We start from the raw sequence: 13,844 nt of genomic DNA on the forward strand, positions 1-13,844 counted from the left end.
TGTTGGGTAATTGGCTATGATGGGCCAGTTGGAGGCTGGAAAACAGGGATAAAGGGGCACAACCTTAGCATGCAACCCTACTAGTTGGGCCTAGAGGCCGCAAAGAGAAAGAGAGTCTTTGGAGAAGCATCTAGCCAAGGTGCAACAAGCTAGCGCAAGGGGAAGGTGGAAAGTTGGCTAGCAAAATAGTTGGTTGTGGTAGAGAACTTGGTTGGTGGGCAATTGGTTATGACATTGGAAGCTAGCAAACAAGGACAAAGGGGTACAACCTGAGCATCCAACCCTACTAGTTGGGCCTAGAGGCCACACACACACGCACGCACATGCACACGCACACACACACGTGCACCCCCCCCCCCCCCACACACACACACACACACAGATTCTTTGTTAGCCACACCTAGATTCAATAGGCGTCATCTACTTCTTCCACAATACTATTTCAACACTGACTATACAAAATGCATGCAATCATAATAGTTTATAAGACTTTTTCCTACATGGTCAATGTGAGCATTAGAAGAGAACATGCCATTGTGGAGTATGAGGTGTGCCTTTAAGGTGGTTAGTGCTTTTTATTACCATTAAATCCTCTAATTAGAGACTCTAAGATGTGCTCCAGGAGCTATCAAGTGGCGTTCCCCCTTGCAGATGTCAAGTAAACACCAACATGATGTCAATGAAAAGGTCCTAGCTAAAGAGGTGGTGAAGAAGAAGAGCTCCAAAAATTGTGCGGCTATGGAGTTTGACTTCTTGGCTTCAAGGAGGATGGAATTGACAGGGAGAAAATTGAGGAGGATCTTTGAAGAAACCTATAGCTATTCAATGAGAATAAGAAGTAGCAAGAGAAGCCAAGTTACATAATGGTATGATCACTATGAGGGATATGAGCATCTCTCTTGTGTGAGTCCCTCACCCACAGTGTTGACTCATGATGAATGCGCATTGATAGCTCCTCCCTCACCCCTAATGAGCCCCAATTCCAAGTCGTCCCTCTATGCGAGTGCCTTCCGCTTGTAACCTCTTTTTATAATGTAATAGTCCCCAAGAATGGCCACTTGATTCTCTTTGCCTACTATTGCTCTCTTGTGCCTTCATACTTGCTTCCATGTCATGTTATGTTTCCATGTGCCTTTGTGTAGGGTACTTCATGCTATGGCCCTATGTTGAGACCTCTCCAAGGGGACTCTTCTAATGCAACTCTAAGGCCCAATGAATCCTACTATGAGGAGAAGCAAACCTAGAACTAGCCCCTTAGGAGCACTCCAAAATGGGGGTCAAGGGATGGTTCAACACTCTTAGTATCAGAGCAAAGAGCCCGTAAGGAGTGCCAAACCTCAAAGAGCTCGGAGCCAAGATCTAGGATGATGGAACATGTTTCGTGATGTCCCAAAATGAACTTAAAAGCTAAGATTGAGGAAATCTATGTCGAGGAGAGGCATGTGCTAGAAAACTACTTTGTGTTGGAATATGACCAACAATCCTACTGGATCAAGAAGATTGATTGGCTAAAAGGTGATGAGCCTCCACATGAAAAATCTCTCCATGAGCTAGATAGGGGGATTGAGAACATCAAGCTACAACAAGACCATGTCAAGGAGTTGCTTTATGCTACGAATGCCTAAATTGAGAGATGGGTGGAGAAAGCCATGGAATGTGGCAACTTTGATGTCTTGGACGTGAAAGGTGACCTCAAACATGGAATTAGAAGGATTATGGAGTTGGTGTGGCTATAGGCATGATGCCAAATGACAACTGCAAGCTGGAAGCTCCAATTTGTGAAGTCTAAGCATGTTCCTATTCCAATTTCTAAAGTTGGGGTGAATGAAGTTGAACCCCCTTTGCAAAAGTGCACACTGCAAAAAAGAAGATGTAAGACCCCATTGTCAAGTGAAGTTTCTAGAAAGCATAATGGGGATGGTATTGCAATAGGCCTCCCCCCAAGGAAAGGTGCCAACTTTTCAAGTGTATCAATCCAAGTTTGAAGAGTCAAGTGACTCAGAGGATGAATATGATAGTTTGAACCAATAGCTCATGTCAATCCTCCATGCATAGTATAAGGCCAGAAGGGCATAAGGCAAGATGCATGACACCAAGTCCAACTCCTCTGACAAAGGTTGAGTTGGATCATGAAAGTGTGATAAGTGACGCAAGTGACTCTTAATTTGATCTAGATACTTACTTGGCAGACAAAGAAAGGTGCCCCATGGAAAGAATGAAAAGGAATATGGATGGGGGGAAAGTAAACCCTTACCACTCAAGTGACCCCAATGAGTCCTCAAGTGAGAAATGTGAGTCGAGTGTTGAAAGTGATCTAGTGATGAAAGTGATCCCAAAGTCGACATGGAGCTCTATTTTGTAGATCATTAATGAATGGAGACTAAGGGAAAGCATGAAAGGAGAAAATGATGAGGGACATACAGAGTTGTTGATACCTAGGCGAGTGGACCCAAAACCCACAAGATCCGTATGAGACAAATGCACCATGGAAAGAAGACTATGACACAAAAACCCATCACTCTACTATGAGAATGATACATGGAATCCAAAATACTATGGTGAGGACAAGGCGAGAGGAGCCGACTCCTACTTCTAGTATTAGAACTACTATGAGGGCAACCCTATGTGTCAAGACCCGTCAAGTTACTATGCAAATGATGTATTCAATGGTGAGGGCGAGGTGAGAGGAGCCGACTCCCACTTTGATTATCAAGTCTACTATGAGGGAGACCCCATGTCTCAAGGCTCGTCAAGCTACTGGGTGGATGGTGTGTTGATAGAAGATGGCAGTGAGGACGAGGCGAGTGAGGTCAACTCCCATGCTCTTATGAGTGAAGTTGATGAATATGTTGAGGCTATGAGGCCAACTTCTGTTTTGGGTGATATGGAGGTGTGTTGGAAAAATTCCCCAACCTTCAAGTGGAGGCTAAGTGCATGGTTATGAGGTCCACAATAAAATAACTCTTACTCATGTTGGAGGACTCCTGTGTGTAAGATGATGGATTCTAGTGATGGTGAATTGCCCCAACCTTCATGTGGATGCTAGGTGCATGGTTATGAGCCCCACGAAAAAATAACTCTTACTCATGTTGATGAACCAGTGTGTGATGAGATGATGGATCCACTAAGGCACACACCTTTGAAAATGGAAGACTTGTATACCTATGGCAAGGGTAAAGAAACCAAGCCTTGTCATGAGATGAATGAAAGCATGTGCACCTTGAGCGAGTGTAATAAAATCAGGTCAAATGGTATGAAGATGGAGAATTTTGAGGGTGCTAAGGAGAGCCCCTCCTCATGTGATGGAACAGATGAAGGCTCGTGCACCTGGAGTAAGAATAAAGAAATCAAGTCATCGATTGTAAGATAGAGAACCTTGAGGGTGCTAAGGAGAACCCCCTCCCCTTGTGATGAGATGATTGCTACCCTAGATGGAGCCAAGGCGAGCCCCCCTTCAAGCTATGTTGAAAATATTGGAGCAAAGGAAAGCTCCAAGGGAAGAAAGAAATGAGCCTGCACCAAGGCAAGACATGCTCAACTTAAGAACTCAACTCGTGATGTGGAAACCAAGTCGATCAATGGAAGAAAGCATGTGACCTTCTGTGAAGATGTATTGATCCACTAGAGAGTCTCTCATGTGACACTCCAAGTGTGGTCAAATCAAGGATATTAGATCTTTGTGAATGGAACCCAAGTTGTTAAGTTGTGGGATAACACATAACCCTTACTTTAGGATGAAGGTCTCGTTTAATGAGACTCAAGAACCCAAAGTCAAGACCACTTATGTGGTGAAACCCATTCCGGATTCTAGTCCAAATGGATGTGATCTACTCGACGAAATCATTATGGTTGGATGGCTACATGATGGTGCAAGTTTGAGTGCAAGGAGACTTGACCCTCTAGAATAATCCTAATGGATTTAGCTTGTGATGGAGCAAGCTTGTGAGAAAAGAACATGGTGTGATAACTTGGCTCTTACATATGCCAATGTGTTTGATATAGACATGAAAATGTTTATGAAAGGAGTAAAGTGTCAAACTGCTCAAGTGCAACTTGTTAACCCACTCAAAGACTATTGTTCCTACTCTTTCAATGAGACCATTGAGGGCCATTTCAAAGTTGTGATAGCAAGGGAGATGACCCTTGCAAAGCAAGCTAGAAAGTCTAATGCCAAATATCAAATGATTCTAACTCCTCTGTGCTATCTTAAGTTTGTCTTGGCCAACGAAGGCCCCATAATACAAGCACATGCAACATGGATAGATGACTCTCATGGATGCCTCATCTTCTTGTACATCTCAAGTATGAATCCAAACAACAAAGGCCCAATGATTCGCAAAGCAAGGGAGATGGTCCTCGCTATGCATGCGTGACTACATGATGCCACAAGACATCAAGTTGGCACACTTCATTCCAATTCCCCAACTTTCAATTTTTATGTGGGTGGAAAGTTTCCTCACACTTCTTTTCATGGTGCAGAATGAAGAAGGATACTTGATGCAGAAAACTATGCTGGATAGTTCCAGAAGAGAAGATACCCTCACCATGTCCCAAAGAAAAATGTGGTGAAAAGGAGAGTGGAAGATGCGGGCTCAATGGGCCTACTTAGAAGGGCCAAACAACATGCAACGTAAGCTATTGTATGGTTGAAACCTCAAGGTGAGGTATCGAAGATCCATGCCTCTAAGGACACTCCAAGAAGGAAGACGGCAGAAGGTGGAATTGCTATCTTCAAGTCACCAAGATGGACAAAATGGAAAATGAGGCCACCAAGGGTCACCAAAAAGGAGATGCAAGCACCCAGCTTTGCATCTCTCATCACTAAAAGTACAAGTCCCCCAAAAGACTTCATGCTTCTCACTCTCAGCAAGGCGCCTCCACATGAACTCTTGCTTTTCGAGCTTGGCATAACTTCCAAACTCTTATGTCAAGCTTGTGCCAACTGGCAACTCTATGTACTCAAGCTATCATGCCAAACGAGGATTCAAGATGCGCACAATGGATCTTCCCAAGTTTTCTTCTTCCTCACACACAGAAGAAAGGGTGAAGTGTCGAATAACTATACATGTAGTCTTATAGAAGACTCCATTTCACAATTGCAATGGAGTCGTGGGTGGAGATAATTGTAGTCATGTTTTGGAAAAACCTTTGCTCCTCATGTATGATTGACTCAGAGGGAAAGGCACCTAGATTGGGCAAACACTGATCGACTTGATAGTGAGTCGTCATTAAGACCCCCAAAGTTTCGTAGTTTCAAGTTTTGAGTCATGATGGATACTTCACTTTTCTTGGAATGAATCTCATACGCTCATGAGATAATGTGGTTCTCACTCTTTGTGTATGAAGAGTTCTCCAAGGGCAAGTGTACAAGGGATATGAGCATCTCTCTTGTGCTTGTCCTATATCCACGACAATGTGCCTTTGTGTAGGCTATTCCGTGTTGTGGCCCTATGGCAAGACCCCACCAAGGGGATTCCTTTGCTACAGGTCTGAGGCCCCAAGAATCATGCTAAGAGTAGCGAGCCTAACCCATAGTGAACTAGTCCCCCTCAAGGCCATCCCAAAACAAGGGTCAAGGGATGGTTTGTAATGATTGCCTTCTTGTAGCTTCATATTAAGAGGAGGTTCACAAACTTCACAAATGTTGGCCTCTACTACTACTTCATGGGGAAGGTCTCCGCAAGAGGATGATTTTTCGTCATGGTTTTAGGAAGATTTATCAAGCGAGGGTAATATTGGTGTAGTTCAAATTCATGATAAGGGCTTTTATTTTGCTTTGGCTTCCTCCAAGCAAGAACAAGATTGGCCTAGTTGCTTCCCCGCTTGCTCTTAGGGGCGATTTTGTGCATTGGGCTCCCGACTACTCGCCCGAAGGAACTTTGCTTGGTGAATGCCCTGCCCAGGTCTCATTTCCACGCCCGCTTGACTAACTTGACAATGGAGTATGGTCTATGGTTGAATCATTGAACCAAGTTTGCGCTCTCAGAGTAAAGCTTCTATTCTCTCGGACAGCAAAGTCAAACGCCCTGAGTTTATTCAAGGTACTTGACCCTCATAGGTTTGCGATGGTGGTCGAGGTCAAGCTTTCAAATTTCTGGAGCACTTCACCACATTTTGGTAGAGATCGTCCCAATAGAGAGTTGAAGCAGAGATGAAGATCGAGGAGAGGAGAGGAGGCCCCAAAATAGCGAGGAGCCTCAGTTATCCCCAAACGGTAACAAATCTCAATCCATGCAGACCAAGTAGCAAGCATAAGCAAACTCTAAAGCTTGTTTCTACTCATGCTAAAGAGACAAAGAAGAAGGATGGTGGTTTCAGAGAAAGCAAAGGGACAAGTTTCTCTTACGCAGTTGGCTTGTCTACCACTCGTCGACTGAAATTTCTATGCACGGTTGGGAGAGGGAATGAGTGAACTGTCGGATGCTAATCTTTAATGGATGAACATGTGCCTTGATAAGAGGAAGGAGGTTTGTGATGGTTTACTCAAGAAAAGGAAACCGCGTGCGTTTGCTCTCCAAGAAATAAAACGCTCTGTTGAAGATGCATCTACTCCCGTTTTCATCGATTATGCTTTCCGCATGTGCCAAGGGAAAAAGGTGATCTGTGCTTCTGGTTAAGGACGCACTACGCTCGGTTTTCCTATGGAAAGACAATGAGTGAAGTACTGCAATGGTGGCCATCAGGGCCAAGCACTCTATACCGTTGCTCATTGTCTGTGGACCCATGTCATCAGCAGGTAGAGCCTACATACATATGACAGTCCATAAAAGCAAACCGTGTTTTCACCACATCTTCCTCATCACAGACTGTCATATGACGCCTAAAGATGGGGGCAGATCACAATTGGCCAACACAATGGTGCTTGAGAAAAGGGAGAAGTGGGAGGACTTGTGCAAGAAACACAATCTCACTAATGTTCTCTTCTCCACCTGTTTACTAGGATTGGCGCTCATTCCTTTACATGGCACAACCGCCATAAAGATCCATCATCATAGGTTCTGCGATTGGACAAAGTAGGAAGTTAACCATGCCGGATGGTGGCTGGCTCCTCAAACCCGGCCGAGGATTATACCGGATACCTTGTCATCTGACCACTATCTATTGGAACTGACTCTGGGGGTGATTGCACCTCAACCACTCATTATGGACCACCACATTTCTCCTTCAATACGTCCTTCCTGAACGATTATAGATTTATGGAGCAGGCAGGCGCAGCTTGAGCCTCACATGGTGACAAGCATGTAAAAGGATATCTGATCCCTTTCTTACATTAGAGGGCTATAACTTTGAATCAAACTTCGCTTGCCAAAAAGCATGTCAGAGTTCACACTATACTCAGAAGGACAGAAATGGTTGGTGCTCTAGATTTAGAGAATCTACTATCGGTGCTATCGTTGCGTATTCTTGTGTGGCTCTTACAAAACGTTGAAGCTTTAATTGGTAATTCAAGAGAGACTTTGAGATGAAAATTCTCAAGATTCAACTGAAGGGGAGATGAATGATTGACACGGATGCTCCCATCCCACTATTCTACATCACTTTGAAGAACAAATAAGATCAATAAGATGAGTCTAATGATTCAAGATGAACATGGCCACTCTTACAATGATAATCAAGATATTGGTAGGGGATTTTGTTCAGCATATATCCTCTATAGTTTGGAAAGAGTCCAGCGTCAGCATACACAAGCAACTTAGCATCCTCCAAAATTGCAATTCCGGAGGTCCTTGTTATTGGTTGGGAATTTGTTAAGCATACATCCTGTGTAGTTTGGAAAGAGTCTAGCTTCAGCATACACAAGGAAGTGTTGGGTGATTCCTAGCATCCTCCAAACTTGCAATTCTGGAGGCCATGTACTCACTAGACCTCTAGCTGTCAAAGAGCTTGAATTTGTGGCCAAGAAGATGGAGAGGCAAAAGTCTTCATGGCTAGATGGTCTTCCAATTGAGGTCTATGACACTGCATGAAACTTGTTTCAATGACACGTGTAAATTTCCAAACTTGCAATCCATACTTGCAATTCCAAAGGCCCTTGTACTCACTAGACCTCTTTCTGTCAAAAAGCTTAACTTTGTGGCCAAGATGGAGAAGTAAGCCTTCATGGCTCAGTCACTTCATGCTTCTTTCAAAAACCCCCTACAGAAACAATCCAAGTCAATGTACACCTCTCACCATATCAAATGTGTGCAGATCATTGCCAAAGCACCTACAATGAGGGTTAAATTCATCCTACCTAAGATCTCACACAAAGGTCAATATGGATTTCTGCATAAGCATCAATTCCATGATGGTATTCTCAACCTTCTGGTCTCTTTAGATTATGTAATTGGAATTGGTGGCAAATTTATTCTGATCAATATGGATCTAGATAAAGCCTACATAGGAATCTGATGGGACTTCCTTTGGGGAATGGATGCTGCAACAAGGATTATGGGCATTAATGGCTTTATGTCCCAACCATTCTCCCTAAAGAGATCAGTGCAATAGTGCCCCCCTCACTCTGCTTTTAATGAGGCTATCAACCCCTTAAGTTAATCAATTACCAAGCTACAGCAAGGTGATTTAAAGTGTATCCCTCTGCTAGGCAGATCACGCATGTACTCAACTTCTTGCTAATAATAGTGATGGTGACTCTTAACATCATGATGGCCAAAAGACTGTTGATGTTGATAACATGCTTTCAATATATGATATTTTGGCCGATGTTTCAGGTTCTAAGATCAATGTGGCTAAGATTGAATTACAATATGTGGGACTCGATGACCCACCTGACTAGACTCCTTAACTAGGTTTCAAATTAAAATCCCCATTGGAAAGATTTTTAGACATCTAGGCTGTGCTGCCTATCGGACATAAACATCACCACTATCTAGGAGTTCCAATGGCTCTCAACAAAGGTTGAAGACAAGATCATGAAGTTGGCCACTCTGCCCCAGTTTGGGGAGCAAACTTCTTCCAATTGAGAAGATCATCTCACCTTCAGCTCTGCACTGCCTGCTAGGTGAAAATACCACTACTGAATCAAATACGTCAACAATGAAAGGCAAGTACAAAATAACTGGCCATTTATTTGATACTTGGCTACATTAGCATCACACTTCAACATAACAAGGAAATCAGCCCATGCTTGACTAACAGTGGGAAAAGAAGGCTTTTGGAGAAGCAGAACATAAAGAGCCTGCAGAGGCAATTCAAACACCCAGACAAAAGAGGGTAAAGGGCACGTGCGGAAGGGAGAGCTCAACATTTTCAACCTCACAAAATACCTAAGGGGGGAAGGAAAACTTTAGTCACTCTTTCAAGATGTAGCTGACAGTTCATATACTTTGTTTTGAGTTCTCATTTACAAGTGCACAGCCATAGCTTCATTTCAATTGCAGCACAACTACTATGAATAGCAATTGCTCTGGCCATTGGCAGCCAAAAACACAACTTTTGCAATTTTCACATGCCACCAAAAAATAATCGCCAAAAATGGTACAGCACTTGAAATATGAAAATAAAGCATCCCCTACCAAAGAAACTAGTTACTAGCTACCACAATACAGCATTCAAACAATGTAATACCTCAACGATAATTTCCAACAACCTCTAGCATTTGGGTAGCTGGACATAATGCCCTCAAGGTGTCAGCAAGATTGGGATGGGTACAAAATGAAAGCACAGTTTGTGATAGGAGAGAATTTGATATTTAATGCAGTACCAAGAAACCATGAATATGAAGCAAAATGAAAGTAAAAAGTCCCCTTGAGAAGATTGGTATTGAATATAGTACACTGCAATGATTCAAGATGGAAGCTTTGCTGACAGTAACAATATAAAGCAACAAAGAACTGAATTAACAGCTTGTGAATTACAATACTGTACCGAGTTGAAACACATTAAAAATTTCTCTCAGTTTCTAGAAACAAAAAGCCTTTCCGGTGATTCTACATTCTCAACTACAGGAGCTGAAACAAAATTCTATGCCGCACTTGCATCCTCACCACTACGATCCAACTACTGTGGTCTCAGTTTCTGCTTCAGCCTCATCACCCACTGGCCTTTCCACCTTCACTCCAACATCTTCACTGTAGTCTCCATGTACCTATGTACCACAAATACAAGTTAAGTAGAAATAGGTACCAAAAATACAAGTTAAGCAGAAAAAATCAAGAAAGCATCAGGCCTGAAAATAAAGAAATTGTTACCACATACCTCCATAAGCTTTCCAAGATCAAACTTGGGAGCTTTAAGAATCTTCACCTTACGAATATAGGTATTCTGCAAAGGATAAATACCAGAGGTTGCTTTCTCTATCTCCTTTCCAATAGACTCTGGTATAAACTTTGCTACAAGTTCTTTCAAATCACAAGACTGAGCCTCCCGAATCATTATATCCCGCATTTTTTTCCGAATCTGCCAATTAATTCAGTTAGAATTTCCAACATTCAAACCACAGCTGCAACTGCAATAGCGAGTATGTCCTACCTGTCGAATTTGACTTGACTGAGCATAACAGGTTTTCTTGATTTGATTTGGTCGCTTCTTAGTGAATGCAATGCAGAACATCCTCAAGGTGTAGTTATCAGTGGTCTTTACATCTACATGGGCTTCAATCAAAGACTGCCACTTGCGGACCAGTGACCTCAGTTTATCAGTGGTGAAATCCATACCCTGTCAAAAGTAACAAGACCAGTAAGCCAAACATATGTTCCCATGTAGAGCAAACAGGACCATGAAGGGCACTCACCCAGAAGTTCGTGAGGACATTTTTCCCCTGGACATCCTCTGCACGAAGCTTTATCTTCCTTGCTGACTGATCTTCATCTTGCTGAAGATCAGCAAGCGAGCACTCAAATACTCGTCCTTTCAATCCATCAGCTGCAATCTGCAATTGGATCGCATTGACCCATTCTCACAACTTAGAAAAGATGTCCTTCATGAGTAACTACACAGAAGAAGTGACAGACAATGAAAGGTCCCTAGAAAGCTGTTCACACAAACAAGCAGTCTGCAAATTAAACAACAAGAAAAGAAGAAAAGGTTGAGATTAGAGATCAGTGATCTATGATGATTGCACAATCTTCCTAGTACTGACACTTCACAAACAGGGTAGACCCATCTCTCTACAACTCTCGGGGACAACAATCTCTCTACAACTCTAAAGGACAACAATAGTACAAACTGGTGTACCTTTTGTCAGGTTTATAGGATATCACAAACTGGTATGCCTTTTGTCAGGTTTCTTGGATATGCAGGATACACTACTAAAGGTAAAAGAAAGACAAGGGACATCTGCAATACATAATCAAAGACAAACGATGAAACTTCAGAGACATAACAAGCCCTGCATTGACAAGAATAAACCATTGAAGCCCATGGATGCTGAGTAGCAGGAGGGAAATAATAGTCAGAAAGTACTACAAAACACCATGCATGCCTACTCTGGCTTACAAGTTTAGCATCTTAACTGACCACCAGTGATCCTTCCACTCTCATTGGTGGAAGGTTGCCTCAAACTGTGCCTGAGCTTAGAACACCACCATTTGCATACTGAAAACAGTTGTCACGGCATCAGGCACAACAGTGTCAGTTCTGCAACTTGTGTAGGTTATGTCTGGTACAATTGGCTTCCAGTTCAATTGGAACCTGAATACACCAGGGCCATGAATAGATCTGGATATTGCGATCAAACCTCTCCATAGAATACTGATCTACTTTAAAAGAATCATTCCGACAATACATTTTAGTTTCCACCTGTGCCGATTGTGCCGGCCATAAATGAAACCCCCACTTGCTACCCGGAAGACTACAAGGACTCTAGGCATACTCAAATAAAATGAACGTAATTCACGCAACCATCCAGTCTCTAGAAAACGAATGGCATAGCATTCCTAACTGACCTTGGTCCCCTGTGTCCTTGTGACCAATGTCTTCCCGATGGATCGTTGTGTGAAGGTCGAAGGAGCCTTGATGTCATACCAGTCCTTTTTGGAGAAAGGATCAACACTGCAAAAAATGCAAACAGTCAGCTAAGCACCAGATAGCAAGGGAAGGAGGATCGGTCAGACGATACAAGACGATAACAAAACCGAGAGAATTCTCTCGCACAAATAGAAAGCTCAGCAACAGATGGCAGCGGAAAGAGATACAGGCGAGACGAAACGAGATGATGGGAGAGAACTCACACTTTCTTCTTGCCTCCTTTCTTGCCCTTGGAAATGCGTTTGTTCTTCCTGGAATGAAGCCAGAGCACATGAGAGCGATACGAAACCCTAACATGTTCAGAATAAGGACAGCCAACAGCAGCAAACGAGGAAAAAACACATACCCTACGGCCATGGTGTGCGCAGGGGCAAGACAGAGCAGGCGGGCGGGAGAGGGCCACCTGCGTCTTCTGCTTCCGCTAAAAGACTTGGCACGAGTTCGCCGTCCGTATATAAGTAAAGCCCTAACTGGTCGTAATACTTGTCATTAACCCTAAGTCGTAATTAAACAGAGGTTTAATATGCTAAACCGATTATTTTACCCAACTTTCTGCAATTTTAGATCTTTTTTCTAGTCTCGTACCTTCACACAAAAACAACGTTGCATGAGCTGCGCACAACATCGCAACCACACAATAACTTTGCTTCCCTTGCATCGAACATATACGACATTACACTACTTTGCATATAAAAAATCGTTTTGCATTCTACATGTTAAATACTAGTTTACCAAGCTTCTGTTTGAAGCAGCAAAAGCCTTTTGGAGCTTGAGGAGGCTCTTATCTTATTTGTATTTTTGAAGTTTACTCACAACATTAATAGAAACTTTTTTAAAGGATGGTGCAAAAGAGTGAAAGAAAACTGCAAGCCTCTGTGTGTGTGTGTGTGTGTGTGTGTTTGATGGTGGTTGGCGACCTCAACAAAGAAGGCCATGACAATGCTCTGTATAATGTCAATGGCTCGGCCCTCTTAGCTAAGATCACAGGAAGCAATGTTTGCTTTTCAACTCAAAATCAGGTTGCTCAAATAAGAGGATTTTGAGTTAGTAAGCATGGCGAGAGGCTAGCTATGCAAGCCAAGGACTAGAGAGAGGGCTACATGGGCAGTATGGATAGCTCTTGAGCATGTTTTTCTCTATGCTAGTGTTTGCAATTGATGCAAACTATTTGATACCTAATGAGGTTGTAGCATGGATGCATCAAACTCAAAGGAACAAATAAGGGAATCTATCATGGAAGGAGCTCCTAGAGTGAAGTCTAACAACTCGTGTCAAATTTGTCCAACAACTTGCATGTATAATTTTATGCAAGCATATTCATTGAGGAGTCTCACATAGGCTTTTTGCTAAATGCTCATGGTTTTGTATCCTTTGTGAATTTGATCATAGATTTGTTTGTGATGGCATCCTACTTAAGTTGAGGATAATCGTGTGGCAATGTAACTTCTCTTTGTTTACAACACACACACACACACACAGGAGAGAGAGCCAATACAACTCATGGATCACGTTGGTATATAAATGTTGAGAGAGAGAGAGAGAGAGAGTGTGTGTGTGTGTACACATATAAAGGGGGAGAGAGAGAGAGAGAGAGAGAACGAGAGCCAACACAACTCATGGATTTGGTGGCTTCTAAACACATTGGTATATAAATGTTAAGTGTACATTTATTTATAAATGTCTCATGACTTTAAATAAGAAAGCTTTGTTTTCATTGTATCGTTTTGCTTTTTCATTTGCAACTTGTCATTGTGCAACACATGTGCGATGACAAACTGTTTCACTTGATTTCTATTTCTTCAAAAATTGTACCATAAGATTCTTTACACTCATTTATGGTTGTGTATACAATGAACTATTGAGTCCTTTTAGTGGAT

General features: G+C 42.6%; 1 protein-coding gene across 1 annotated transcript; it reads right to left on the reverse strand.

Annotated features, from left to right (window-relative positions):
* Window positions 1-9,818: 9,818 nt before the first annotated feature.
* Window positions 9,819-12,428, reverse strand: LOC148036914 (small ribosomal subunit protein eS1z-like). The gene is made up of 7 exons (XM_087675837.1): window positions 12,314-12,428; window positions 12,171-12,218; window positions 11,886-11,991; window positions 10,733-10,870; window positions 10,471-10,656; window positions 10,198-10,398; window positions 9,819-10,087 (listed from the first exon to the last, which is right to left on the reverse strand). The coding sequence occupies exons 1-7, from the start codon at window positions 12,322-12,324 to the stop codon at window positions 9,989-9,991; spliced, it is 789 nt and encodes a 262-aa protein (XP_087531963.1). The 5' UTR covers window positions 12,325-12,428; the 3' UTR covers window positions 9,819-9,988.
* Between the last annotated feature and the right edge of the window lie 1,416 nt (window positions 12,429-13,844).

The sequence above is a fragment of the Lygodium microphyllum genome, chromosome 4 (assembly GCF_053477565.2).
Source record: "Lygodium microphyllum isolate KBCC chromosome 4, Lygodium_microphyllum_v1.1.10, whole genome shotgun sequence".
Classification (NCBI taxonomy): Eukaryota; Viridiplantae; Streptophyta; class Polypodiopsida; order Schizaeales; family Lygodiaceae; genus Lygodium; species Lygodium microphyllum.